Below are 13,311 nucleotides of genomic sequence, written 5' to 3'. Positions count from 1 at the left end.
AATTTGCAGTCATCTGCCCCACTACCACAGAAACACTGACTCACGGAGAGAGACACCAGATCGGGGAGAAACGATCGAGGTAGCGTCTATTTGAAAACCATCACCGGTGTAGTGTGAGAAGGGATATGGAGGGTCGCACTTATTATGCTGCATTCACGTGGAATAACGCTGCCGAATCGCCGTTTATGGTCGGAACTACGACGGTATCTGATCGTCTTCAAACCTCCAACTTTCATTTTTGATCAATGAAAACATTCTTGGCAAATGTTTTCGCTTTCGTCCGTCTTGCGCCGGTCCAGCAGGGCTTTAGGCTCCCACTATGGGCTTTATGCACAGCTCCACTACTTCCTGAATTTAATGCTGCTCCTTTGTTTCCTGTCTTACATTATTGGACAAACTGATTAATCCAGGTGTGTCTGACCATTACTACTCAGACACACCTGGATTAATCAGTTTGTCCAATAATGTAAGACAGGAAACAAAGGAGCAGCATTAAGTTCAGGAAGTAGTGGAGCTGTGCATTGAGCCCATATATTGTTGTAGTGCAATAAATGACTACGCTTCAAGCTCAAAGGCACACTATGTATGAAGCACACCACCCTCTACTGGAGGCACTGCAACAACACACTTGTTTGACCACACAATTGCACTGCAAATGGACGTCACCACAAGAAGCAGAAGCCCCTCACTATCATGCGTAGGTGAGTCCAGTTACACGACCACCAGCCTACCTATTCTACACACACGTTAGAATATATAGAATCGATAATACAAAAAGTACTCAACTCTTCTGCTAAGCGAGGCAGCCTCCTCCCAGGTTGCCGTCCAACTCCCGGGGAAACTACAGCTTCACTACAGCCCGGCCCTGATGGAGGTATCTAACCTCCCCTCCCGACGCTGCAACAGCTAACTCCATGGCTAACCCCTTAGCCTACCCTGGCTGTCTTCGTCGCCGGCGGCCCTAACCAGTCACGGCTGACACCTTCTTCCCTCCAGAGTCCCAAGAGTGCTGAACTGCAAGACAGGTGCTCCAACAACAGCTGCCCACCACACACACACACTGGCGTGGCCTCGTTTGTCTAGTAGCCTACTGGAAACAGGTGTGCTTGATTGCACACTCACTCACCTGTTTCAATCAACTCCCGCCCGCAGTCACAACACACAACCTTTTAGTTCCTCTGAGGTTCATGTGTTCACTAGGCTACTTCACACTGAAAACAAGTGGCGTCTCATGGTTTATTTCTTTCTCTTTACAACTGCAAAATTCTAGGGTTTTTAAAAAAAAGATCAATCAATCAATCAATCAATCAATCAATCAATCAATCAATCAATCAATATAATAATAGAGCGGTATAACATGTAGTCTTTTGTCATAAACAATAGATTACGGTTACGGGGCTCGTGTCGTGGTGCGCAGAGACGAGAGATGGGACACCCGGGCGGCTTGCAAAGTTGTTTTTCAGCCAAGAGACAGCGAGTGGCACGCAAGTAGAGCCCTTCATTCTCCCTAGTAACAAGTTGAGCCATTTATTAAACCAACACAGTTACTTCAAAACTGTTTAATTTAGGTAAAAATGTAGCATAGTTGAGCTACAAATCCTACATAGTTCCTCTTTAATAGTTCTTACAAACAGGCCCTATTATTATTATTTTTACATGTCACAAACTGTTCGATGGGGAGAGAAAAATAAAAACTATGTGACGATCGAGGCTCTTCCAACTGGAGGCACTAGAGAAGAGGCCATGGGGTCAAATTGCTTGTACTGTAAGCATGAAAGTGTTCATGCGGTCTGTTTCATAGTAATCAGCCTCACTTGGGAAGAAAGCAGATACATGTTCAAAATGAAAACTATTTTCCTTCTGGAATGTAATTTCATTCAATCAATTTTGATTAAAAAAAAAGACTGATGTTCACAATATGAACTGCAACAGACAAATCTGTATAGCCAAGATATCCAGTCCCTGTCTATCACCTGGAAAGCCCCCAGTTAACACATGTAATTCGCAATGTTTACTTAAGCACCACTGTGTAGTTGGATGAGGTATTTGCATCAATATTGTGAAAAATCCCAATTTTCCAAATCAGCTGTGATGTAAGCGTTTTGAGAAGCTGAAGACGCTCTAGGAAATTATTTCCTGTATTTGCATTCATTTGAAAACACTGACGGACGTTTTGTATTTCAAGAAACTGTGCAGATAAATAAAAAGTAGCCTATGGGGATCTGAAAAGACATACAGATGCAAACCAATCATAAAGATTTATGAAATTTACACTAAAAAGAAACAAGAACAAATAACTTTGAGCGATAACTGGACAAAGTAGGGAGTTGATCAAATGTGGCACAGTCAATAGGCTAACTGAATCAACACCCACAGCTCCTCCCTATTTTGGGAAATGATGAAGCAAGTGTTTGTACTTTGCTCTAATTTCACAATTACTTTTTGCTTGTTTTGTTGTTGTTTTTTGTGCAGTATGTGACTGTGTGTGTGTACAAAGGGTGCGGATTCCTGGATGAAAACAGACTATAGTTTAGGTTAAGGAAAATAAATACATAAAATAAAGAAAACCTGATTAATATTTGGACTACACCAGTTAAACTCAACTGCTTTAAATGTATTTAAATGCGGTGGGCCTTTCAGGCTAAACGGCTAAGTAAGCAAATTTCTTTCCATTTTGACAGTTGTCTTAATGTTCTCACACTTATTGTAAAACAGTAAATCCAAATTAAAAGTGCTGAGTTTATTTCTACATTGGACAAATTGGTTGTAGGTTAATTATTTTAATCTTGATTGCGGTCTTGTGCAGTGGTGAAATAGGAAATCTTTATTTCTGTCCCACACTATTGATCCCCTTTTATTTGTCGTGAGGTTAATAAGTACCAGGACCACATTTGTTTGTTCAGCCCTCACTTTCCAATTTGAAATAAATGTAAGGCTGCTAGGTCTCTCTGTTTGTTCCTCATTGTATGATCGTACGGTTCACCATGGGATTTTATGTCGACTGGCGCTGGTTTGCTGCTCTTTCATGTCTCCTCTGCATGGGCAAGTTTCTTTCTTTCCTTTTTACTTCTAAAATACGTATGATAGTATTGTGGATTTCCATTTGTGCTAAACGGTCATGTAATCATATTCACACAGTAGTCAGTAAGTGAAGCTTTTTTTGTAGGATGTAACAGAATAGCCATAATGAACTAAATATTTTACACACATTCAAAACAAATATGTGTGTTTTGTCAGTAGCTCAAGAATTGAAGTAAAAATAATGCAGATTAGAAATATTAATTTGCTGCAGCATTTTTGGTTTTGACATTAAAATTTCGGCGAAAAATATTATTTGATTGTTATTCAATCAGAGTGTTTTCTTTCTGAAATCTGATTTTTACATATAAAGATGAGTTTAGTCATTATGTAGTAATATTAAATCTATAATTTATGATTATCATACTAAATCTTAGCCTGGATGCCAAAAAACTATTTTCTTTTCAGGAGGTGAAGTTCGGTGTGATTGCACAGAGGAAGGTATGGAAATTGAAAACGGTGCCTACACACTGACCAGGCAGCTAGAGACTGGCAGCATGTTGATCTACAAATGTGACAAGGGCTTTTTTCCATACCCTTATCTGATCCGCACATGCCAGCATAATGGCAAATGGAGACCACCACCCAAAAGAAATTCACCACAGAAATGCAAATGTGAGTTATGATGATGATGATGATGATTATGTTTCTCACTCTTCTCCAGGTTGCCTGCTCTATACTTGACAACTCAGGTGCTTTTGTTTTGTGTTGCAGTGATTGAATGCCCAGACCCAACCGTGCTGAAATATGGAGACGTCGACCCTCCTCAGATCAAGTACTATGTGGGGAATGAAACCACGTATGAGTGCTACTCTGGCTACAAACTGCAGGGCTCATACAGACGTGTTTGTTTACCAAATGCAAAATGGAGCGGCTACACTCCCATCTGCACCCGTGACAGTAAGTCTGTAACTGTGATCTGTTCCTCTCACTCTCCTATTTGTCTTTTAGGTTGGGGATACATCTTCATTTGTTTTTGCTGTATTAATTAGCCATGTGTCTTTTTTTAAATTTTTTTTACCACAGCTGGAGAGCACTGTACTGATCCGGGTGTCCCACCTGGTGCCTCAAGATTGGTCAGTGGATTTGGAATTGGTGACAAAATACGATACACCTGTGATGGGTTGGGGATGTTTCTAGTGGGGTCAAAAGAAAGAACGTGTCTGGAGAGCGGACAGTGGACCGGCGCAGAACCAGAATGTTACTGTAAGACTCATACCTATGAAGCAAAATTTATTCAGAACATTGTAAAAAGTTATTTTTAAACCATACCAATCTGTGTTTATACTTTATTATTATTTATTACTTAAAGTATTATCATTCTGACGAGTTTCGTACTCTTAGTTTTGCCGCTTGTCTAGTTTGGTGAGACCAGCAGATACATGATGATCAGCTGCCTCCTTTACGTAAACGCTGCCTGAAACTGCTGAGCCTGAACCCCTGTCCCATGGAAGAACTTTTGTTGGCTGTTAGGGCTGCACGATTATGGCCAAAATGATAATCACGATTATTTTTGTCGATATTGAAATCACGATTATTAATCACGATTATACATTATGTTAGATAAAACATGTTTTTATTGCACTTTCTATTTGAAACAAACAATAGGCTATGTGAACAAGGCTTTCAGTTCAAAATAAAAATAAATAATAGCCTAAAATAAAATTTACCCAAGACAAAGGGCTAGCGAAAAATAAATGCCATTGCAGAGTGCAGAGGTGTCATTCTGTACAGTAGCATACAGATATTTGTGTAAAAAACAAAAAATAAAAAATAAATCTGGTAGAAGTAGCTGCTGATTCAACTCCTTTACTCAAATAAAAGTAAGAAAGTACAGGCTCTGAAATGTAATTTCAAAGTAGGCTATAGGTAAAAATTTATTTTTGCCATCAATGATACACAGAGATATAGGGTTAGCATGGACCAAAGCACAGCACGGACGGTTCAGCAGCCATTTGGAACAAATTAAAAACATTTAATTACAGTTTTTCTCTGTTGGTTTGGCTCATTTCTTGAAACAGAAATTACATTCTTAAAACTATAAGACCATTTGGCCAAACAGTCTTACAGTTCTGCACAACATTACAGCTCACTAGCAAAAGCGCATATCTCTCCCAAAACTGTTCACACATGCTTCAAAACTAGATTCCTTTACCATGTAAAGTGTCAGTACCATCAAAATGGCAAAGATCTTTCTCAATTGCTTTTGGCTCATTTGCATTCACTTAGTGCTTTTACCAAAAATAAACTGGATGGTTCAGCATAACACCATGGATGAGCTGCAGAACCTCATATCTCTCCCAAAACAGTTTACTTATGTGTCAAAACCAAACTTCTTTCTCATGTAAGTAGTCAGTGCCCCCAAAATGCATCATCCCTGTGGCATTCTGTGAGCACTGCAAGTCAAAATGCTTAGATGTTTTGTCACTATGGCAGAGACGTATAAAACCTAAGAAAAGGACTTTACAGTAAGAGCAGCCTCCAAAGTTTGACATCACACACACTGCACTCATATTGCCAAGGAAATTGTAACCATTTTTATTCACATATAGCCTACATAAAGTAACTCAAGATTATGTACTGTAAAAACAAAATGTATAGGCCTACAGTTCTCTGTACATGTATGAAATATGAACACAAAAAAAACAGAAAAAATATACCAAGCCTATAGTGCAGTAAACACGCATCCGCACTCCTCCTCCTCTTCTTCTTCTTCCTCCTCTTCCTCTTCCTTGAGCAGGGAGTTGCTCATGATAATTTTCTTGGCCAGGTACCTCCATGTTTATACTGCAAAAGGTACAGGCCCTAGCCAAGCTCTATATATACGCGTTTGGCAGCATTCACAATCATAGACAGCACCAGTCAGGTAGCTAAACAGCTGATTGATTGGTCATCTGAGATGTAGGAACTCCTCCTTCGTTAGTCAAGTTCTAATTTCACCTGACTGTCAATTACTGTCATGAATTTATGAAATGCTGCAAGAAATTCATATGGTTTTCATGGTATTAGCCTACAGTATGTTGACTAATTTAGACAGTTGAACAGACTATTGTGCATATGATGATTTACACAGTGAAATCATGCTGACATGTTTTGGAGAGAGCAACCATTAGACTGAGAATCAACTAATCAGCTTAGATCAGCAAGATCTATTCATTTGGAAAATGTGCTAAATGTATACTCATTGTGCTAACTCTAGGGTACTTGTACATAACCATTTGCAAAGATGCACTAAGACACTTGAGACATGTACTAAGACATTTGCAATTTGATTAAATCAATGAGAAATGCCATTCTGTTGTGAACATTTGCAAGGTGGTTTGGAGATTTGTCCATGTTATTTTGAGAATGTAATTTCTGTTTCAAGAATTGAGCCAAACCAATAGAGAAAAACTGTAACAGACCAAGTGTTTTCACACAGGCAGCGTCCAGCAGGTCGGCCTAGCTCAACTGTGGTGCCACCAAAACAGTCACGGATCGCCATTACCGGCCGTTATGATCACGGTCGGAACGTTTTAATTGCACAACGTAATATGTAATTAACACCAAAACGGCCGCGTGGGGTGACGGGGTCTCGGTCCAGCTTCGAGACGAGACCACCCCGCAGCCCGATCTCGATCCGATCCAGAGAGAGACGGCGACAGTAGACAGCCTTTGGAGGTGCTGCAGACTGACCAGACACAGACACACGTCATGTCTACTGTCACCGTCTGCTCCCAACATACAGTCTAGGAGTGAGACGTAACACCGGGCGCAGAAGGTGACAGCACAGCAGCATTTGAAGGTGCCGACTGACCGGCCGGGACACACACTCTGGACTGTAAACATGTAAAGGGAGGATGCGCTCGCTTGTTAGTTAGGCAGCTTCATGGAGCCCTGACCTCTCGTTCGCCCCCTGGTGGTTGGCTGACTATTGGTTGAGAAAGCGCTTGATTTGATATGCAGCACAGCCCGTTTTTTTACATGTTAATAATCGTGACGATCATCTTAATTTAATCGTGGCAGCCAAAATCGTGATCGTGATTAAAATTCGATTAATTGTGCAGCCCTGCTGTTACCTTTGTACCTTGTCTCCTGTTTACCTCTCTGCCTTTACCTTTTTGCAATCATTTAAACTTCTCTTTCTGCCTCTGTTTTTTGTTTTGCTTCTTGCAGACAAACACACCTATGACTCTGCACGGGAGGTTGCACAGTCATTTGGTGGTTCAATCAAATCAAACCTAGACACTTTAGCACCCACCGGTAAGTAACTATGACTAATAAGCCTAATATGATGGATCCTAAATAAAATCATAATTTAATAGCAATCCAATATGATGATGTTTGTTATTACAAGAAGTCGTAAGATGCATCACATTCTGTTGAACTAAGAAGAAAACAATAGTAATTTGATAATTTATTTGATAATTTATCCTATTTCTTAGTTAACTTTGTAAAAACTAACCAATATTTATGAATATGTCAAAGAATCTACCTACATGAAAAACAATGCAGAAAATATTGTGTTGTGTATTATGTATCTTCCGTCATGATTTTCTTTTTTTAGAGGCAATAGAAAATAAACATGGGATATAATGTGTATCGCAAAATAACTGTGATTTGTTTTTGATTGTACAGAGGTCACACAGGAGGGGAGAATAGTGAAGATCACAGCAAATGGCACGCTTAACATCTATATCGGTGTGGACATGTCTGAGAGCATAACCAAGCAAAATATCACCGATGCAAAAAATGTGATCGAGAAATTAGTTTCAAAGGTAAGAAGAATACAGTTCTTAAAAATCACAGTGTTTTTCTTAAAAAACATAGCTACATAACTCAGTATGAAAGTATACAGACTACTGCTAATGGATGTTGCCAATACATTTGCTGACTGACTGATGCAAAAAATGTGATCGAGAAATTAGTTTCAAAAGTAAGAAGAAAACAGTTCTCCTCTTGATGAATAAAAACACATGTGAGAGAGTCTCAGATATATTTGACAGTGTTTTTTTCTTATAAGACATAGCTACATAACTCTCTAATTACAATATGCAGAATTTGTGATTTACAGCCAGTTACAATGTCAGGTGACTAGTTGGCTAGGTGACTGGTGGCTTATTTTTGCTTATTATGAGTTTTGTTTAAAATATGTACATGCTGGAAAGTACAGACTGCTGCTGGATGTTGGCAATACATTTGCTGAGCTGCAAAACATATTATCTAGACATAAAGCAGTTAGTGTGACCAATTTGGACATTTAATCAATCACTTGATCTTACAATAAAATAAAAGTCAGTCATGGGGGGTTACTTATGAGTCAGAAATGTCATGTAGATATTTAGAAACCTATACATCAAAGTTTACAACAGCGTTTTACATTTTTCACCATTTTATATCTGAATGGATGTGATGTCTGACTTATGGAGAACTTCATGTTGTTTGACACACTCTTAGAAACACATTTGGCACCATTACATACACAACATGAACAAACACAATCCCGTCCCATTTGGTTGTCAGGACAAAAGCCCATTAGAATTAAATTTCATCATGAATTTACATCATAGACTTGAGGCCTCTCGGCTCGTTGTCAGTGCACACTGTAGGTTACTCCTCTTGCTGATAAATGAATCAAGTGCTCAACAAAATAACAACTGTAAGCAGTTAGGGAGGTGTTGCATTAATGAAATGCATCACAGCAGCTCCACAAGTGTATGTGTGTTTTGCAAAGTTGTTCCTGGTTAAAGATTTGCTTTTCGTCTCCACAGATTGCTGTATTTTCTACATCTCCAAACTATGAAATCGTATTTTTCTCATCGGAAATACATGAAATGATCGACATTATTGAGTATCTAGGTGCTGGAGTCGATCCCATAACAGTCAAGACAAAGCTGGAAGAGTTTGACGTGGATGGTAAGTCAAACAGAGAGATGTTGTTGACAATGCTGTTTTAATTCATGGCTTGACGCTAAGAATTTGTTTTTCTGTGTTTGGACTCAAAGAGCAAAACACTGCTGGGACTGATCTGACAAAAGTCTTTGAGCACTTCTTGGGAAAAATGTCTTTCATAAAGGAACGAGTCGGAGCAGAAGAATTTAAGACACATCATCACGTCATCATTCTTTTTACTGACGGTAATTAGGGGCCAGTCAGCGTAAACTGCCGGCCTATTCTTCTTCTTCTTCCTAGATAATCCTACTTCCCCTACATGAAAAATCACCAGATTTTGCACAAAGGTCCAGTCCCATGCCAAACTACTCAACTCCAAGTACATTTCAATATTCCTCATGGGGCAGGGTGGGGAGGGGGTACTGTGAACATACTGTATACCAGCCAATTCTTGCCAAATACATTTTCAATCTTCCCGAAAAAAATTGACAATATTTTCTTTCTTTCTTTCTTTCTTTCTTTCTTTCTTTCTTTCTTTCTTTCTTTCTTTCTTTCTTTCTTTCTTTCTTTCTTTCTTGTCATTTTAACATGGTGGATTCTTTCATTGCAGGTGCTTATAACATGGGAGGTTCACCTGCAGCAGATGTACAAAAAATTAAGAACATGGTATACATGGACCATGCAGTTGGAGATAATCACCCAAGGGCTGAATTTCTTGGTGGGTTTTTAGTTTAATGATGAGCAGATTTCTGATGCCATACTGATTCTCATTATCTAGAAATACTGCCATTGTTTGGATTCCTCTTCACAGACACATGCTATATTGTCAGTAAACAATATTCAGTTGTTTTCAGTAAAGATCCGCAGTTTGAGCAACAAACGTGTTTTAATGCAGACCATAATTACCCTGATTTTATTACAGATATTTACGTTTTTGGCATTGGAGGTGAAATCTCTGATGAAGAGCTGCAGCAACTCACAACAGGGACCGGTGGTAGGCATTACTTCAGAATGGATAAAATTGAGAATTTACGTGAAGTCTTTCAAGAAATGATTGGTAAGACATCTATCTATCTATCTATCTATCTATCTATCTATCTATCTATCTATCTATCTATCTATCTATCTATCTATCTATCTATCTATCTATCTATCTATCTATCTATCTATCTATCTATCTATCTATCTATCTATCTATCTATCTATCTAGTAATATCTATCAAGAGTGAATACAGGTTATACGTTTTTATCTTTTTTGTCATGCAGATGATGATGATGTTAAGGGTCTCTGTGGTCTTCACAAAGAGTTGGATGAGGACAGCTATGGCCCAAAGAGGGATGTGTATCCATGGTGGGCATACATTACAATTAAGGTGAGCGCCTTGTCTTATTTCATTGACCCTTATCAAATAAACAATCCATCACTGACGAAGAAGATTACAGCCCTAATTTGATGAGAGCAGCAAATTGCTTTCTTCTTCTGAGTCTTATCTAACTAAAAAGCTGTATTTGTTTATTTATTCATCATTAAAAACTTAAGAGAGATGGATCAACAACATACTGCCTTGGCTCTCTGGTGAGTCCGAAGTTTGTCTTGACTGCTGCCCACTGCTTCCCGAATGGTACCTATCATGAACAGATCACTGTTGAGATTGATGATGGAACCGGCAGAGGTATGCTTTCTTCAGCTGTATCTGAACATGGAGCCATAAAAATTTAATGTTACAGTATACAGTTTAGCTTTTCTCTTTTGTAATGGATATTTGTGTACTACAGTACGTGACCATTTTACGAAATAAATAACACTTTCTCATTTTGTCTTTTTCAGTGAAAGACATTCAACAGTATTTTCTACACCCAGACTATGATGTTTTTTCTAAAAGGGATCAGGGCGTGCCGGAGTTCTATGACTATGATGTGGCTCTTGTGCAACTCACAGAAGCAGTTCATATCTCTTATGAGTCCAGGTAGGAACTGGTGTCGCATTTTTGATTGGATTTATTGATAAAGCAGTTCATACTATGAAGAAAGGGAAATCGTCCACTTCATGTCATTGTTTTTCTCACTCAGACCTATTTGCTTACCTTGCACCGTGGAGACCAACGTTGCTTTAAGACTGCCTCCTGAAGCTACCTGTGAACAACATGGTAACTCCACCAAAATGTTGCAACATAGCTTGGTTAGCATTTATGCTCAAAGAAAGAGAATGATGACATTTTGTGTTTTCTTCATTGATTAGGCTAATTTTTGTAAATGTAAAAGTTTTTTTTCACTATGACAGTCACAAATTAGTAACATGATGATTATGACTGATAGAGTCACCAGGTGGTGATTAGTTTACAGCTCAGCCATTGTCCAAGACATGTGACCGAAGGTCAGATGACAAGTCGATCATTGACCGCCGGCCTAGGGTGTCCTGGTGCCATGTGCACTGATGGACACCCTTATGCTTGAACTGTGACTAGCACAGAAGTCCAGCAACAAAACACCACTCCGGTTCAGATCAGAGAGGCCGTTCCTCCCAATCACGCCTCATGAACCCTCTCTCAGTGGTGGACCTACAGGAAGGTACTTCGCTCCTTATGGCTGTGCCCGACAAGGTCCCATGGGCAAAGACCTGACCACCAGGTGCACGCTTGTGAGCCCCAACCCCAGGCCTGGCTCCAGGGTGGGGCCCCGGTGATGCCAATCTGGGCAACATGAACATCCTTGTCATATTTCCCGTCATCTAGAGCTTTGGAACTGCTCTGACCCGTCACCTAGGACCTGTTTGCCTTGGGAGACCCTACCAGGGTCAATAAACCCTGGACATCATAGTTCCTAGGATCATTCGGGTGCTCAAGCCCCTCCATCACGATAAGGTGGCAGTTTGTAGATGGAAAGATATATGGAAAAATAAATATTGAAGTTTTCCTTCAATACATAAATACAACAAAAAGACATTCATATCAAATAAACCTTACTACTAGATTATATCATGTAATAAATCTTTATAATTTTTTTTACAGATGCTTCATACAGATGGTATAATTGATGACCATTTGACAATTAATGTATTAATGTTGTGTTTTGTAATGTATTTTTCTGTTCTCTAAATACAGAGCAACATCTTCTGAGAGATCGTACAGAATTAGTCAGTTTCCTGCGCAAGACATCGAGAGAAATAATAGATAAAGATACCTGGGTCCATCTTGGCAATAGTGTGAGTTTTAGATTTCTGAGCCGTGCCATTCGTGTGTGTGTGTGTGTGTGTGCTGCCATTGTGCTGCCTACTATCTATATTTTTCACTCAAAAACTAAAAAGTCGCTCTAAACTATTTTGTCTTCCAACTCTCCCATGCAGAGATCTGCATGCATCACTGGTGCAAAAACGCCAAATCATATAACAGCACCTAACTGGAGAGATATTGCTGTGACTGATAACTTCATGTGCAGTGCTCCTAAGGATGGTCATAGAAATGGCATCTCATGTAAAGGTATGTATTCTGTATTTCACGTACAAAAGGTACTTGCCTATAGGCTGTGCAGAGGAGCTTTTTCAGTGGAGCTCAGGATATTTCACCAACATTTGTATTTTTTCTTATTGTGACAATGGGAAATGGCATTCCTTTCGTCCATAACATCTACGTTTAGATGCATTTGGTACACTAAAAATATGAAGAACAAGGGTGTGACCATGTGTGTCTGTATTTTTTGGGACAGGCGACTCTGGAGGTGCTGTTTACAAGGACCATAATGGTCGCACAGTGCAGGTGAACAATCACTTTCCCCCCCATGCTTTCAACATTACATCACAGATGAGAACCAAAAATATTTATCAAAAGGTCGATAAAACCTTTTTCTTAATGAGGTAATATAATAATACTTTGTGAGTTGACTTTATGATTTTTTTCACAGGTTGCTGTGGTCAGCTGGGGAAACACAGAAAAGTGCAAAAAGGATGGTAGAGATAACACAAAAAAATCACAGGTAGATTTCTTTCTTGATATTTTCAAGGTTATCCCTTTCCTCAAATCAATACTTGGAAAAGACAGTGATGAGTACACGTCAATTCCATTTTTGTGAAAGTGAATGTTACATCCTGTGATTTGTTTTGACAATTCAGTTTTTTATTGTGTAGTGTGTGCTTATTGCAGTTGACTGAATTTGTCCAACATTCAGTCACCTATTTTTTTCAGACTGAGTTGAACAGGTACAAAAGAAACATTGTGTTCAAACTTTTTCTTCTCTATGTGTATATGTAAGTCCATCAACACTTAAATAAAAGCATCAATATAATAATAAAAAAGATCACCCTCATCCATTCTCAAAAAGTCACAAGTAGCCTACATGCAGTTGGTTGACTGTTATCCTTTTCATTTA

General features: G+C 39.1%; 1 protein-coding gene across 1 annotated transcript; it reads left to right on the top strand.

The window, feature by feature from the left end:
• Positions 1 to 2,511: 2,511 nt before the first annotated feature.
• On the top strand, positions 2,512 to 13,248 carry LOC310997120 (complement factor B-like). The gene is made up of 18 exons (XM_083986736.1): positions 2,512 to 3,042; positions 3,487 to 3,693; positions 3,793 to 3,978; positions 4,105 to 4,284; positions 7,234 to 7,320; positions 7,696 to 7,835; positions 8,829 to 8,973; positions 9,063 to 9,194; positions 9,560 to 9,667; positions 9,872 to 10,006; positions 10,216 to 10,322; positions 10,490 to 10,622; positions 10,778 to 10,916; positions 11,020 to 11,096; positions 12,051 to 12,151; positions 12,293 to 12,425; positions 12,652 to 12,701; positions 12,847 to 13,248. Exons 1-18 carry the CDS (start codon positions 2,967 to 2,969, stop codon positions 13,012 to 13,014), a joined length of 2,304 nt encoding a protein of 767 aa, XP_083842862.1. The 5' UTR covers positions 2,512 to 2,966; the 3' UTR covers positions 13,015 to 13,248.
• Positions 13,249 to 13,311: the final 63 nt, after the last annotated feature.

The sequence above is a fragment of the Trachurus trachurus genome (genome assembly GCF_905171665.1).
Source record: "Trachurus trachurus genome assembly, chromosome: 14".
Classification (NCBI taxonomy): domain Eukaryota; kingdom Metazoa; phylum Chordata; class Actinopteri; order Carangiformes; family Carangidae; genus Trachurus; species Trachurus trachurus.
Note: the sequence above shows the minus strand (reverse complement) of the source record. Positions and strands in the feature narration are given on the sequence as shown.

Bases quoted from the DNA above. Each gene is read 5' to 3' on its own strand.
- LOC310997120 (XM_083986736.1), top strand. From the start codon at position 2,967: ATGATCGTACGGTTCACCATGGGATTTTATGTCGACTGGCGCTGGTTT. The intron at 8,974-9,062 runs GTAAGTCAAACA...TTGGACTCAAAG, and splicing joins GGAAGAGTTTGACGTGGATG to AGCAAAACACTGCTGGGACT. The intron at 10,917-11,019 runs GTAGGAACTGGT...TTTCTCACTCAG, and splicing joins CATATCTCTTATGAGTCCAG to ACCTATTTGCTTACCTTGCA.